The sequence below is a fragment of the Rhinolophus hipposideros genome (assembly GCF_964194185.1).
Source record: "Rhinolophus hipposideros genome assembly, chromosome: 11".
Lineage (NCBI taxonomy): Eukaryota > Metazoa > Chordata > Mammalia > Chiroptera > Rhinolophidae > Rhinolophus > Rhinolophus hipposideros.
Genome location: NC_138057.1, coordinates 35,782,064 through 35,797,986, shown reverse-complemented (window position 1 = coordinate 35,797,986; position 15,923 = coordinate 35,782,064). Strand labels below are relative to the sequence as shown.

Sequence of the window (15,923 nt, the reverse complement as noted above, 5' to 3'; positions counted from 1 at the left end):
ATTTTTTCTTGTCAATGGGACAAATTATATTGTTTGTTATACTACCTTACATGACTGGGATAAAACCACTTGTTCATGTAAATTTAAAATATTCATTTAATCTTAATTTAAATTTAACAGCCACATAAGAGACTAGTCTAAGCTTAGAACTATAGAAGTTTAAGATTTACTCACTTAGCAGGTTAGCAAAGAGTGCAATGTCAGTTTGATCCCAATTTTAGATTATTTTAAAATGTGTGTATGAATAGAATACATCTGAAAGGATATATACCAAATTATGCCAAATATTAGTAATATGTATCTCTGGAAAAGCAATTACAGTTGGTTGCATTCTTTTTCCTTTTCTGTATTTTCTATATTCGCTAGCATAAAGTAGACAATTTGCTCTAAAAAAAGTTGAACTATTTGTTCAGGATCAAAACCTTTTAAGATCTGAGCACTCTGTTCACTAAGATTTTTATTTAGATGTTTGATTCCTATATTTATCTGTGGGACTAATTTACAGCATTTAATGTACTCTCTAGCAGATTCCAGAATTAAATTATTTTTTTCACATAATGAGTTGTGTGGCATCTCATTAATTTTGTGACAGTTGTCACCTCTCAAGCAAGTGAATAGCTGAACTGGGGCTTTTGAAATCTAAACTTCTTCCTGTTGTCATTCCAATCACAGATAATTAATAACTGTTATGAAAGAACAAAGAAATATAAGATTTATGAAAATGACAAGATTACTCAGGAAAAGCTCTTATTTTTGAAAAATTGGGACTCGATGTCTAGTAAATCCACCTGGACTAGGTGACTGTTTCTTAGCCTCTAAAACATTAAATGAGAGGTGATTTTTCACGAGATCATATTTAACCTGAATTGTGAAGTGTAGTGACTGAGAATAGCTAATATTGAATACGTGCTGGTATATCATGCAGAGATTAAAGATGCAGCTTTTTGGAACCCTACCACTTGTGTTCACGTCCCACTTGTGCAGCTCAGTAGCTGAAAAACCCCTGGCAACTTACTCCATTTATCTTTGTCTCAATTACCTCATCTACAAAATGGCAACGACTGAAGTATCCAAGGTTGCTCTGAGGATTATTAAATGGGTTAATGTATGCAAAGCACTTACAGCTGTGTATAACATATAGCTTAGCATTCAAGGAATGGTAACCATTCATATTACTACCATGTGCTGCGTGCAAAGAGCTTTGCAACATAGTGCTTCCTTTATCTTACATCCTGTATCTTTATCACGACCACCATATAAGATAGGTATTTCCCAGCTTTTAATGACGGAGGGGATGAAGGCTCAGTGGTTACCTTATTCGTGGTCACAGTTAACTGATGGCTGAGCTGGGATTTGAACCCAGGACTGAGTGAGTCAACAGTAACGTTCTACTACTCAGCTCTACTTTGCTTTTTAAAATCTATTCAACAAATGTCAAGTGGATTCTAAATGCAAAACAAAGTTTACCAAAGAGAAAGAAACATGCCAAAGAGTCAATGAGGAAGAAAGCACATGGAAAAAACTTTTGAGGAAAGTAATTAAACCTCAAGTTGAAGCTTTAATTATGTGCAGTTACGTACCATGTAATAGCCTGGCAGTAGCTTCTGAAGGAACTCTGCTTCTTTATGCTGAACTGTTTTGATGATAAATTCATCATCACTGGTAACAAAAAACAACGATCCACTGGCTCCGGGGTTGGAAAGCTCTATTAGAGGTTCACTGCAGATGGAATACTACAAGAATAAATAAATAAATGTTTAAAAATGTACTTAACGTACATGACGCTTCCAAGGAGCAAAATCACAGCATATCTTGGTCATTTTAAAGCTCCCCATGAGCTTTAAAAAGAGGCTCCAGGTATACTAAGAAGGCTCTTGGTGAGATTTCTAAAACTTTAATTGATCCATTCATCTTAATAATTCTATAATGGGAAACAGACATGCCCTTCCCACCTCCAGCATTATATGACAGAATCATAAATCATATCTATTCAATGAGATAACTCACTCAGTAGTGCTGACTAGAGTGCTTTGTTTCCAGCAAGTGCCCATAAAATAACTAAAAGTATGATCCCACTGTGTATTTGTCACTTGAACACCACCCTTTTCTCACTATTCTCCTGAGGGATGTCATGTACTCATGGTTTCAACAAGGAGATGACTCTAACGTGTATGTCCAGCCCAGATCTCTCTTCTCTCTAGGGCTCCACATCTGTACACTTAAGTTTTAAATAGGTGTTTATACTTTGTTATACCACAAACAGTTCATATGTAACAGGTTCAAGATCAAATTCATCTCTGGACTGTGGTTAGCCCCGAAAGTGCCTTAGTGGTAATTAAAAAACGGGGCGTCTTTCTCCTGGCAGATGTAGTGCTGGGCCAGATACTAGGATGGTGCGTAAAAAGGCGAGATTCTAATCTCCACTCCTTCACTTTGGGCAGGTATTCTTCTTGGACAGTGCACACCCTGCACAACCATACATGGTGACTCTAGATCATCACTGTCTGCACCCCTTCCCGCCAAAGCGATGCTCTATCTTCTCCCTCTTTTCCCTATCAGAGCACGGAAGCATTATTCATGTGTTCCCCAAACCAGAAACTCAGGCACCATCCTGAATGCCTCATGTTTCTTCCCCTTCCATATCCAGACTACTGATCATACCTATCCTCTTCGTGCCATCGCTTTTGCCAATACCCTAAGTCCAATGGCTTCATCATTTCATGCCGTGATTACTATGGTAAGCTCCAACTCATCCCAGCTATCCACTCTCCACGCCTCCAGTGCATTCTCCACCAGAAAACCATGGATCTTTCTAAATACAAATCTGATCATGTCCTTCCATGCCTTCACATCTTTCAATGGTTTACACTCTCTCGATAGAATACCCCAGTTTCTCAACAGAGTTTTCAAGGCCAAGAATGGCCCGGCCCTGACCTCCAGCCTTCTCTCTCATCCTTCCCTCCTTAAATTCTAGCTCTAGTCACAGAGAGCTACTTTCCATTTTCTCAAACGTGCCACACACTCTTGACTACTGGACACACCTCCATACTACCTTCACCTGCTTGACTACTACTCATTCATGAACTCAATCAGTATTTAAAATATCTGTTGAGCATCTGTAACGCCCCAGGCACACATGAAGCTTCTCTCCTAGTAGAAGGAAACAGACAGTAAACAAACAAGTAAATAAATTATATATCAGACAGTAGTAAGTACTAAGTAGTACTTAAGTAGTAAGTAAGTAGTAAGTAGTAGTAGTAAGTAGTAAGTAGTAAGTAGTCAGTAGTAAGTGTCAAGAAAAATGAAGCAAGAAAAGGGGGGCAGAGAATACCAGCAATGAGTGAGGACTGGGCTGCAATACAGTTTCAATAGGGTGGTCACTGGAAGAGTCATCAGGAAGGTGGCATTTGAGCCGACGTCTGTGGATATCTGGGACAAGGGCGTTTCAGTAGAGGGAAGGACAAGTGCAAAGGTCTTGAGAACAGGAGGGTTCACGGCACAGCAAGGAGACCAGTGGCTGGAGCAGGTAAGGAGGGAGGAGAGCTGGAAGGATGCAGGCAGAAAGGTCCAGGTGGCCAGACCACACCGGGTGTCACAGGCCATTGTAAGGATGATGGCCTTTTCTTTAGAGGAGCTGAAAGCCATTGGAGGATCTGCAGCAGAGCACCACTCTGTCTGCTCTAGTCAAAGTGGACAAAAGGAAGACATGGAGCACAGAGAGGAGGCCATGAGTGACTTCGCTTTCAGTGTCTGCTAGACAGCAATCATTCTAGAAAACTCTTCCTGGTTCTGTGAATCTAAATGACCTAGGTCATCTGCTTACTGGCACTGGACGTTCTCATCACAGAAGTTACCACAAAACACCTTAATTGCCCATTTACTTCTTCCGAGCTCCCCTATGACTGGAGAGCTCTATGAGGACAGAAACTATGAATACCTCACACTGCGACACAGTTCAGGACTTGTGCCTTGCACACAGCAGGCATTCAACAAGTTTTTGTCAAATAAATGACTCAACTCCACCAACAATTGAAGGGCTGTAATTCTCAACTAAAGTGCCAAAAACTAGCAGAGAAATCAATTTTTGGTTATTGAGTTCAGTGTTTATTAAATAATAATCCAGATTACTGACTAGAAAAACACTAGGAGCACAGAAAGACGTAAGGAGGCCAAATGCGTCTGATCAGACCAGCCTTGGTGAGTGGCCAAAAAAGGGATTTAAAGAACCATAACCTGAGGATGAAAGCCTCTGAAAATGCCAGGACGGAACAGTCCCCAAAGGGTTCATCTGGGTTTGCAAATACCTAAGTCTGCATCATGGAAAAATCTGAGAGGAGGGGTGGAAAGGGAGGAGGGAGGGGAAGGGGGAAGAGAAAGGAGAAACTGGGATAAAAATGATTAAAAGGCAGTTTTCTAGGTATTACCTTTGAAATTATGTTGGTTTGGGAGCACTGTGGATAAGGGAAACAAAATTCTCCAAGAAAAGAAAAGAAGCAAGTGTTTGCTGCCTTCCTAAAAGTCATTGGCAACTTCTACGTCTACCTCGTCCTCTTTCCTCCAGCCGTGATTCTTGATGCCCTCTTGCAAAGCAGCATCAGGACCTCAGCTAATGCTGGACGAGTGGAGGATAAGGTAGGAAAACAAAAATAGCCATCAGACTGCACACAGGAGGCCATAAAAGCCCAGAGGAAGCAGAAGGCACTTTCCCTGCTGTGAGCGTGTGAGTGCAGTGTCCACGTGGCAGGGTAATCATGTGGGAAGGACATGGGACTCAGAATCAACTGATGTTTGTAAAATCGTGGCTCTGCCTGTTGCTACTTATGTAACCCTAAGTAAGTAATGTAGCATGTTGGAGTCTAAAGAATCTCCTCTCTGAAACAAATAATGCCTACATGAAAGCCGTTGAACGTTTTTTAAAGTGGATGCTTTCGAAACCCCTGGCAAAGAATGACCACTTCGCTGTTTTTTTATTACATGATCATACGCAGGGGAGAGGCACACAATTGGTAATACATACAACCCACTGGCAGGTGAGGAACGGCTGGCAGTGTCTTAGGATGTCCTGAGGGCTTCAGCCTGACTCCCATGGCAGGAGGGCTACCCAGGGATACACTGGGACGTTCTTAGAGAAGCAAAAAAAAGGTGGGTCTTTTGTATAATCATGAACTTGAGATCCTGGAAAATAAAAGTGCGGACCCCAAGCTCTCATAAAGAGTGAAGGTAGACCCTGGACTCTAGAAATTCTGACTCTTTGTTCCATGGAGTTTTAATTCTTGCCTCAGAACCTTCTTATAGATAGGAGTAAATGTTGTGAAAGTACAAGAACAACAAAGAATGAGAAATTAGAGGCTGTAGATAGAGAAATGAGGGGGTGATTCAGGAAGAGCTGTCTAGAGAAAAGTGGATTCAGACCTAAACATCTGCTCCCAATTAAAGTCTCAGATTCTTCTATAAGCAGTAATGTGGAGACTATTTCATTGGTTACCTAATTGTCAAATACTCCTTGCTTATGTAATTTATAAATTAATGTGAAGGCAAAAAATAAGTTATTTGACCCATTTTAAGAACCCTTTTTTGGGGGGTCTCTACTAGTACAGCATTGGTGCAATAATAAACTGGCATCGTGTTGCTGGAGCGGAATATTACTTTTGTCATCTACAATTCTATGGTTTTTCACCCTACAACTTGGCTACCATGTTCTGTCCTAAGCAACCTTCACTGAAATGTTGCCTTTTAAGAGCAAATCATGTGAGGTCGGAACATTTTAATTAGCACTGATCAGCAAGACCCCATGTGCATTCCCGGGATTTAGGTGCCTCCCAGGCACTTTCATCTGTGCCAGCTGTTCCAATGTGTTAATTCTCTGGCTTCTATTTCCTGCAGGGCCTCCCTGCTATACCCACCGAAAAGAACACAGAGTACAACCCAGCTGGATGCTGCCAAGGCAAATTAACAATGTAAACTTGCGCAGTGTGGGGGAGGTCATTTTTCCTGCCATGTCTTCCCCCTTGACAGTGTTAAATATTCACCCTGATCTCTTTCTTATTGGCGTTGGTGAACCTGAAAAAGCATCATATAAATCACCCTGAATTTTGGAATACCCAGGCACCTGGTGGAGAAGGAAATGAACCAGGGCCTGTTGCCCAAGCAGAGATGAGAGAAAAGGCTCTGGGGGCCCCTTGGCCTCCCCTGGGAGGTGTTTAGGAACAAATAAGAAAGAAGGGCGCTCACACTGCTGTGTGGGGCAAGCAGAAGCACCTTCACTGTGCTGTTTCACAATCCAAATTATGCACGTTTCAACATGACACTTGAAATCAGCATGCACATGGTGAATTTTAGTAGTATGAGAACGTAAACAGACTAATTCAAGCGGAAATCCAGACGCGACAGCAGAAAACTAAGGAGAAATACGCACATGCCATGGGGATCCAATGTCAAATCTATCTAAAGAGTTATCAATCACTATGAAATGTTACCCCCTCCCCCATTTAGATCAGTGTATCTTCACAAATTTGGGGTTGAACAGCCCCCGTTTGACAGACGGCAGAATGTATTATAAAACGCACCATATCCTTTTCTGCTTACAGTTTTTCACGGGATGTCTTATTTCATTTCTCTGTGCTTTATTTGGGCTTAGCTCTTCCAAAATGTGCTTTGTTAGGAGCATTTGACCTCTTTGGCCTCAGAGGGATAATCACAGTTCACAGTTTGCTGGGCTAAGGAGTGGCTACCACACGGGCCATGGTGAAGGGAAAGGAGCGTGAGGAGGAGGAGGTGGAGACTGCTGGTATGGCCTTCTGAGCTCTGACGCCACAATGCGGGTAAGCGTGGGCACCTCCCTTCACTGATCCTGCTGCAGACTCCTCTTTAAAATGCAGGGTTGGGCTAAAAATTCTTTGAGGGTGACACCTGACTCTCTGACGCATGCTGTGTCATGTGAAAGACCCTTTAACTATCACACTCCGGACCAGAGGGTGAGGCTCCCAGATTGAGTGGGTTGGAGGTGAGCCTCTAGACACTCCAAGATCTTTGGGGGAGCTGCGTCAGTCCTGGGCTGTGGGTGTCCCCAGTGCAGGGCAGGTGGGTGGCTGTAGCCGCCACTGGTGGTGACCAGGCCCTGTTTCGTTAGAAGGCCACTACCCTTTTTCTGTTTCTTGCAGGTCCCAGAGATGGGTCCAGTTATTGGACTGCATAAGGGGAGGTGGACAAAATGAAATCAAACCAAAACATACCTGCCCTGTCCTGTCTTTTTCCCCTCCTAACTTTTTATTACGGACAATTTCAAACATGCATAAAACTGAAGAGAACTATATGCTCAACATCCAGGTGTCTGTCTTCCAGCTTCAACAATTATAACTTACAGCCAATCTTGTTTCCTCTGCACTACCAACAACTCACTCCTCTGCCTGCTTCCCTCACATTCTTTTGAAGCAAATCCCAGACATCAAATCATTCCATCTGTAGATATGTCAGCATGTCTCTAAAAGATAAAGACTTCTTTTAAAAACCAGAACCACAATATTGTGATCCTACCAAAAAATAATTCCTCAGCTTCGTCAAATATCTAGTCAGTCTTTACATTTCATTAATTTCCTATAATTAAAAAAAACACCTGTTTATTTGAATTATCTGGCCCTATCTTTCTAATATTCCTGAGCAAAACCATCCCCTCCTGCTGTACGGGCCCAATTCAAAGTCCTTCTAAACATGTAATGCATTTGCCTCCCAGGTATCACAGTTCTAATCTCCCTCTGGCCCCCTCCACTATCTTTCCCTTCTTTTCTACCTACTCACACCCCCTGTAACTTTAAAATCACAGTTAAACCATACGCCCATAAGGAGCCCTCCTATTTATGGATCCAACAGAGAGAGATGCCTCCCTCCTCTGAAATCCTGGAGCATTTAATGTCCTTTCAGTCCTTTTATTTACTGCCTGGTAGAATGGGTTGTTTTCCCACATAAACCAATCACTATTCCAACTGGATTCTAAGTTCTCGGAGTGTCATGTTTTGAATGTCCCTATAATTATTTGCAAAGTATTTTGGTTACAATGGTGTTCAAAACACCCAATAATTGATTAATTTACCTTTTATCAGGTATATGAAGGAAGACTTTTGCTTTCAGAAACCATCAGCGTAGTCTCCTGTGTTCCTTTTTAAATACTCTAACCTTGTTATGAAAGTAACTTTTCCAGCTTAAAGACTCCTTAGGAAACTGCATTATGTTGTGTGAGAAATTGTTCAGAAAAGGGCCGTCCCAAACGAAAGCAACTTTCTGAGACAGAACGAGTTAATAGATGGGCTTCCCAGCCCGGAGGTCAATGGTCAGGGAGGGCATATGGGTAAAGAGTAGATAGGTAACCATCTCAGCATACCGATTCAATCTGGGTTATGAAATGCAAGTCTATGGCATCTTCTTGGCTGGCAGAAGCTCAAGTACACTCAGAAGGAGAGAGTCCATTCATTTCTAATGTATGGCAGAAGATGAGGGATTCATCTTGTTTTCAACAATATGATATCAAGAACCGACTGGGTTACCCAAACATGTTTCCTGAATGATGGTTACCCTTAGTAATTACAGAATGGCCAGAAAACAATCTTCTAACACATACACACACACCTACCTGGGTGTGTTTCTGTACTTGAGTGGTTGGGAGGGCAGGCTTGGTAATGCTGGGAGGAGACATCTCAATTAAAGGGTGAGACAGAAAGAATATGGACACACATTTAAGGGCAGCAGAATGCCCAGTGACTTTTCATTCAGTTCTCACTGCTCTATGAAGACTTATTAATGTGTCTTGAGGAACCAGTATTATTTCATTGGGCAGAAAACATATGATTTCCTTAGAGCCCAACTAAAGAAGAGGGTCATTAATGAGTTTTCATCAGCACAGAACAGAATCAGCTTGGAATTTAGTCATTTACATCGCATGCCCAAATTATCAGATGCATCTTAAATACTCTGAGTTACAAGTGACAAATGTTGCTATACTTCCTTTGCAAAGCATCCTTCCAGGATGTAGCTCAAGTCTTATTAAGATCATTCAGAACGGGATGAACAATAAATATTTGATGGCATCCTTCCGACAGCATCTTGAAAACCAATTTCGCAAAGCCCCAGGGTGTTAACTGTGATCAATTTATGAAATAAACCATTTTCCTCTTGAAATAGAAAGGAAGCGCCTGGCTCCTTGGACAGGAATAAGGTAAAACTCTGAGGTCACATCAGACTACCTTACACAAAGGCTGTTATGTTTGTACCTGCTGCATGTCAGAAGGAGGACAGGGAGAAAAGAAAAGTCTAAGGACTTGTGCCAAATAAAAGCACGTTTTAAAAAGAGCCTGCATAAAGAGATTTTGAGAACAAAACTATTCAGTTTCCTTAAAATGATATTCAATTGTAGGTCAAGGTGAAAATGGTGGACCAAGGCAGGTTTGAGATGAACGGTATAAATAAGGCAATTAAAATAGGAAGGCTTTCAAAAAGAATCCAATCAGCAAAATTCACAGGAGTATTTAGAACTAATTAAAATATATCTGTTAGAACAATTATCTGAAGTAGCAACCAATACCACAGTTATTTAAATATCAATTGCCATAGCAGATTTTGTAGCTATCAGTTAAAAACTGCTGTCAAACCACATTTTGAAGCTAAATTTATAATCATTATAAAACTTGGAACTTTTACTATTCTCCAGAGCTTTATAAAATAAGAGACACAAGTCACTTGTCACTGTTGCTATGAGACAAATGTTTACATCACATGTTTCTGGAAAAGGAAGGAAAATTATAGGTTCTTACCAAGTAATCATCAGGCTTTATACCAAAAAGTTCTCTGAAATATCGGAATGCTAGTGGAGCATATGTCTTAAATCTGAAGTCTGGGTAATGATGTGCTGGGGTCAGATTGCTCCCTTCGCTGCAGTTAAAATATGTAAAAAAAAGAAAGAGAACATTAGCAAAGACAATTTTGACTTCAAATTCTAGCTCTACTAGTCCTGGGCCAATTTCCCCTCTAGGAAAAACACCCCCTGATAGTGGTGATTCTCTTGAAGCTCATGTCACAAAGGCTAGTTAGCCATCAGGTAAAAACAGATGCTAACTCAGCAAGGGCCAATCCAAGCAGGCATTGCCTGCCAATCACAGTGTGTCTTCAGCCTGAAAATTCTTCATCATTCCCCAGTGTCTCCTTCCTGGGGAAATCAATCTATATTCTCTGCTAAAACCATAGTTGTAACGGTGTAGGTAAAAGATCCAGGGCCCTGTGTGTGGAGCAATTTTAAAATGCATTTTTTGACCATGAATTTTGAACACTGGATAAACATTTTTAGCTAGGCATACGTAAAATAATTTTTAAAATATCTCACTAACAGAGAGAACCATCAAAGCGGAAATGGTCACAAGTGTACATAACGGATTCAGCAAATGCATGCCTATAATTTATGTCACAGATAAATGACATATGTGTACCCGGTTATTCATTATAACATTATTTGTAAGGATGAAGGACTGGAAGCAATGGATGTCTCTCAGAAGAGGACTGGTCAAATTAATTATGGTCAGCCACAGGTTGGAATACGATGAGATATTAAGAAAGAACAAGGAGGCTTAACATGTATTGATATGGTGAGATCTCTAGGATAAATTAAGTGAAAGAAGCATGGTGCAGATACCGTGTGTGGCAAGCCACCATTTGTTTACAAAAGGAAAAAAATGTATCTTTGGCATGTATGTCATAAAAAATCCTTGAGGGATAAACATGTCCCTAGTGACAATGATCATGGGTTAGACATTGGGTAAAAAAGGCAAAAGGGGCACGTCCCACGGAATTCCTTTTAAAAGCAGCAGCAGGAAGATTAAACCTTTCTATGTACTACTATTCAAAACATTTCAGAAAATTCTTCAAAGTTAGGGTTAAAAGCCATAGCCTGATATACACCTCCCCCCAAATATCTCTGCAGAAGGGTTTGCTTCTGCATATTATTCACCAAGCTTCTCTGGTGAATAACAAATACCAGCATGACTAGAATGAAGCTCTACACAAGGAAATGTAAATTCATGGGACTGTTGGCCCCAGCTGGAGTCTGTCAGGAGTTACAATGCACAGGAGCAGAACCAAACAGCAGGTCCTGTGAGGATCAGCCAGCGGACACCAACCTGGGTTTTCTGAGGTCACACAGTGGGTGTGGGTTCTTGGCCCACAGATGTCCAGCACAGAGGCTCTTCAGCACATGTATGAAATGGTCAGCTAAGGCACTTAAACACAACCACAATCAGCTTTCGTCTGCTGGCCATCAAAGAGCCCCCTGGATTCCTGCAGGCGTTCCTTGCCTGAGCCTGGGCTAGGAAGACAGTGCCCAGCACCTAGACCTACTCAGCAAAAACCAAGTCTGCCGAAGGGCAGACTTCTTCACAATGTAAGATTTATAGCATGTTTCTTCAATGCATTCATGTATTTTTTTTGGGGGGGTAAACCCCCACTTTCCTGTCTTGGCATAAAATCGAGGCTTTGGAAGTTTCAGCTAGAAGGTTTTCAGTGGTGGTTCTAGATGTCTGAATCCCAAGGGGCTGGTAAAATGTCAACAATAAAAATCTGGAGGCCAATGTGTAATTTCCAATTTTATTTCACCAAGGTAAAAACCTACACAATTAAGCGAATGCACCGTACTATCCCTATCAAGTTATAACAGAAAGGGTATGTTAATTCTATAAAAGGAGGAAGAAACTTTGAACACAGAACAGTACTTTTCTCTCTTATTTGTCCTCTGTCTTGTCCTCTTCTGTCTTATTTCATCGAGAAGCAGTTAACGCTTGATCACGGACTAGTTCTGGCATTTTGATATTCACCTCTTCCGAGTAGAGTTCAATTTTAAAGGCCAAAGCCAGTGTTCATCTGAAGTCCAAAAATACTCATTTCTTAATGGCATCAGATGTTAGAATTCACAATGTTGAAGTCTGAGGAAGCATTAGCTGTTTGTCTGGAATTTCCCATTTAGCAGATAAAGAAATCCAAGTCCAGACAGGAAAAGTAATGGCCTCACCTGGTTAGGAGCAAGCAAGACTTGGAGACTAGATCCTCACCAGAGCAGTGGAAAAGTCATAAGCAGACAGGTTCACCTTAACATTTCTCCATGTATCTTCCTTTTTAGGATCTAGTCACAGGTTTCAGGGTACAACCTGCCCAAATACCCAAATCACTTCTCCGTGAGTGACTCACTCTGCAGGGTCAGGTGGACTGAATTTGATTAACCTTCTCATTTGTTTGTCCTGTGAACACCTCAGTTTGTGTCTGCGGTTTTGGAGCCTGATAACCAAGTGCTATTTTTGGTGGCACTGGTGGAGAGATTTGATGCTAAGCACAGGCGTGAAACTAATTTAATATTTCCAGAACACTTAAGGGGTCCAGTTTTGGAGCTCAGCCCCAGAGCTTTGATGTTTTAGAAGTAGCATTTTATATATGGTAAACTTCCTTGATTTCAAATTGTAACTGTCAGTAGTGGGTTTGGGGCCTCTTGACAAAATGAGTGGGTCAGCTACTCCTAGGTAATAGATTTATTATGAAGGATTCGTTCATGTGATTAGGGAGGCTGAGAATTCCATGATCTGCCGTATGTAAGTTGGGGGCCTAGGAAAGCTGGTAGTGTAATTCTAGTCCAAACCCGAAGGTTGGAGAACCAGAGGAGCCAATGGTCAGTCCTGGTCTGAGTCTGAAGGCCCAAGAACCAGGAGTGCTGATGTTGGAGAGCAGGACAAGATGATGTCTCAGCTCAGCAGAGAGTGAATTAGCTCTTTGGCCACCATTTTGTCCTGTTCAGGCCTTCAACAGATTGTATAATATCCACTGGAATTGATGAGGTGGTTTTTTTTACTCAGTCCACTTATTCAAATGCTAATTTCTTCTAGAAACACCCTCACAGATACACCCAGAAATCATGTTTGACCAGCTCTCTGGTCCTCTACCTCTTAGCCTGTCAAGTGGACACATAAAATCAACTGTCATAGCAAGCATGACAACACCCCCCATGAGGCAGGATAAATGAAAAGTGCTTTGTCCTAATGTACAGATGGTGGCACTGGGACAAAGAAAAGGTAAGTGGTAATACAGTTGGACAAATAACACCATATTTCAGTAACAAACTGGTGGTGACACACAGTCTTCAAACTGGACCTTTGAAAGTCAGGGTCTGTAGAAGCAGCTTAATTCCCTCTGACAATTTGGGTAAGGCGAGATCCCTTAGTTTCCACATATGATTCTACCTAACCAGTGAAATAATAATTGGTCCTCTTTCTTGCCAAATTAGATAGTGCTCTTGAATGTAAAAACAAAGCAAAACAAAAGACGAGTTTCTTCCTGGTGCCAACCTCCCTCTGCTGAGCTGCCTTGTGCAACAGGAGGCTGTACCATCTTTTGAGGTCAGTCAGCTGACAGCCAGTCTTTAAAAGTCAATAGCTGAAAATAGCTTCAATTCCAAAACAAAGTAATTCATTCTGGGGTGTCATTTACTGGAAACATGTGATATTATTGATTATCTAAATGTTAAACTTCCTAAGTAGTTATTACCAGACTGGGAAATTGTGTTTGAAGGCAATTTCAAATAAATGAAAAGGTTATATAATATTCAGCATGTGCAATAAATCTTTCATTTTCAACTAAAGGAGGAGGTATATATAACTTTTACTAATAGGAAATCAGTTTCTCTCCACCACCACTACGCAAGCTGAACAAATATTTAAAGAATTTTGACTTGAAGGGACACCATATTATTGGCTTGCCTAGTGACAGCCACATATCTCAATCCCAAGAAGAACATTCTGGTAGCTTTGTGTTCTATCCACATATACATAAAACCTGGTGCTGAAGTTTGTATAGATCAGGGGTTGGCAATCCTTTTAGAGTCTCTGTTGCAACTACTCAACTGTGGTGGAAGAGCAGCCACAGACAATATATAAATGAATGTGGCTGCATTCCAATTAAACTTTACTTATAAAAAGAGGTAGGGAGCCAAATTTGTGCCATGGGCTACAGTGTGCTGACCTGTGGTATAGATATGCTTCTTGAGTTTACCTCAGCATTACTTGAAATGCAGATAGTTGACTAGCATGTCTAAAGCATACTATCCAACACTGATATCTGACAATGCTTACAGAAACTTTTGACATCCATGTTTGCTTGTCATTTAGAATAATGTTTTACCCTCACAGTCGTTCTGTGGGATTCCCTCCCACAGTGACAGTGTTACTGTACACAGGAAGAATAGGGCTGCAGAGGAGTGGGGAGAAAAGAAAGGAGGAGGTAAGGTCACAGTTAAGGAAAAAAAGCCCATTACAATTCAGCCAGAACTGGATTTCGGCAGCCGAGAGAGGATCCAGGAAGCCATGTCTCCACTTTGGGTGAACTTTAGCTGATTATAATAGATTATAATGCTATTAGCATGGCCGCCAAGAAAAGTTTCCCCCAACCACCCCCCCCCCCCGCCCCGTGCCCCGTGTCACCATGGGAGTTCTGAGAGAGCCACATAAGGATAAAAATGCCCCCTCCCAAGGGGAAGGAGTGGTCAGCAAGGACCTGCATAGGAACACTGACAAAGCCCCCTTAAGACCTGAATACGCCACCCTTTTCATTTGAAACGTAATAAAGTCCTAAACCCCACTTCTCTTGGGGGCAGCTGCTCTTCTCTGAGCCTATCTGCTCTTGCTATCTTGAGCATGTACTATCCTTTTTAAATAAATCTACTGCTTGCTTGGCTTACTCAGTGCGTCCTTGAATTCTTTCCTGCAATGAACACCAAGAATACATTTCCATCAACAAGGGTACTTGCTACCATGTTTCCCCAAAAATAAGACCTAACTAGAAAATAAGCCCTAGAGTGATTTTTCAGGAGGACATTCCCTGAACATAAGCCCTAATGAATGAGTCCTTTGGAGCAAAAATTAATATAAGACTCGGTCTTGTTTTCAGGGAAACACGGTAGCTATTCAAATAAATCCTGAAGAGCACATCCATCAAACCTGAGGGCAGTCTATTTTCTGCAATGATCCTCACAGCAAGCTCAACTCCATTTTACAAGTGAGATTACAATGCAGGAAAATTTTATGAATTCCTCAGTTAGATAGTTATTCCTGAATATGGAAATATGTAACTTTTACTGCCAGTGTTCAAACCATACTTTCCATCCCAGAGAAGGCAGTGTCTCCTGGAGGGGAGCAGAGGAATGGAGTAGAGCTGGCTGTCAAGGGGCCAGCGAGACAGATTTCTGTTCATAATTCTGAGGTAAAAGCTGGATACCTTTTCTTTCTTTTTTTTCCTTCTTTTTTTATTCTTTTTTTTAAAAATTAAATTTATTGGGGTGATAATTGTTAGTAAATTTACATAGATTTCAGGTGTACAATTCTGTATTACATCGTCTATAAATCCCATTATGTGTTCACCACCCAGAGTCAGTTCTTCCATCACCATATATTTGATCCCCTTTACCCTCATCACCCACCACCCACCCCCTTACCCTCTGGTAACCACTAAATTATTGTCTGTGTCTATGAGTTTTTGTTTCTCATTTGTTTGTCTTGTTCTTTTTGGTTTATATACCACATATCAGTGAAATCATAGGGTTCTCTGCTTTTTCTGTCTGACTTATTTCACTTAGCATTATACTCTCAAGATCCATCCATGTTGTCACAAATGCTCCTATATCATCTTTCCTTAACGCCGAATAGTATTCCATTGTGTATATGTACCACAACTTCTTTATCCATTCATCTATCGAAGGACATTCCGTGCTCATGGATTGGAAGAATCAACATAGTTAAAATGGCCATATTACCCAAAGCCATATACAGATTTAATGCAATCCCTATTAAAATCCCAATGGCATTTTTTAAAGAAATAGAACAAAAAATCATCAGATTTGTTTGGAACCACAAAAG

At 41.1% G+C, this 15,923-nt stretch overlaps 1 protein-coding gene across 5 annotated transcripts in view; it reads right to left on the bottom strand.

The window, feature by feature from the left end:
• The window catches only part of PIP5K1B (phosphatidylinositol-4-phosphate 5-kinase type 1 beta), a 283,009-nt gene that overhangs the window by 111,388 nt on the left and 155,698 nt on the right, over positions 1 to 15,923 (bottom strand). For all 5 annotated transcript variants that reach the window (XM_081066583.1, XM_081066581.1, XM_081066584.1 and 2 more), the window contains exons 5-6: positions 9,801 to 9,918; positions 1,581 to 1,733 (exon numbers count right to left, since the gene is read on the bottom strand). In XM_081066583.1, coding sequence (XP_080922709.1) covers positions 1,581 to 1,733; positions 9,801 to 9,918 — 271 coding nt within the window. The remainder of the gene's footprint in view (positions 1 to 1,580; positions 1,734 to 9,800; positions 9,919 to 15,923) is intronic.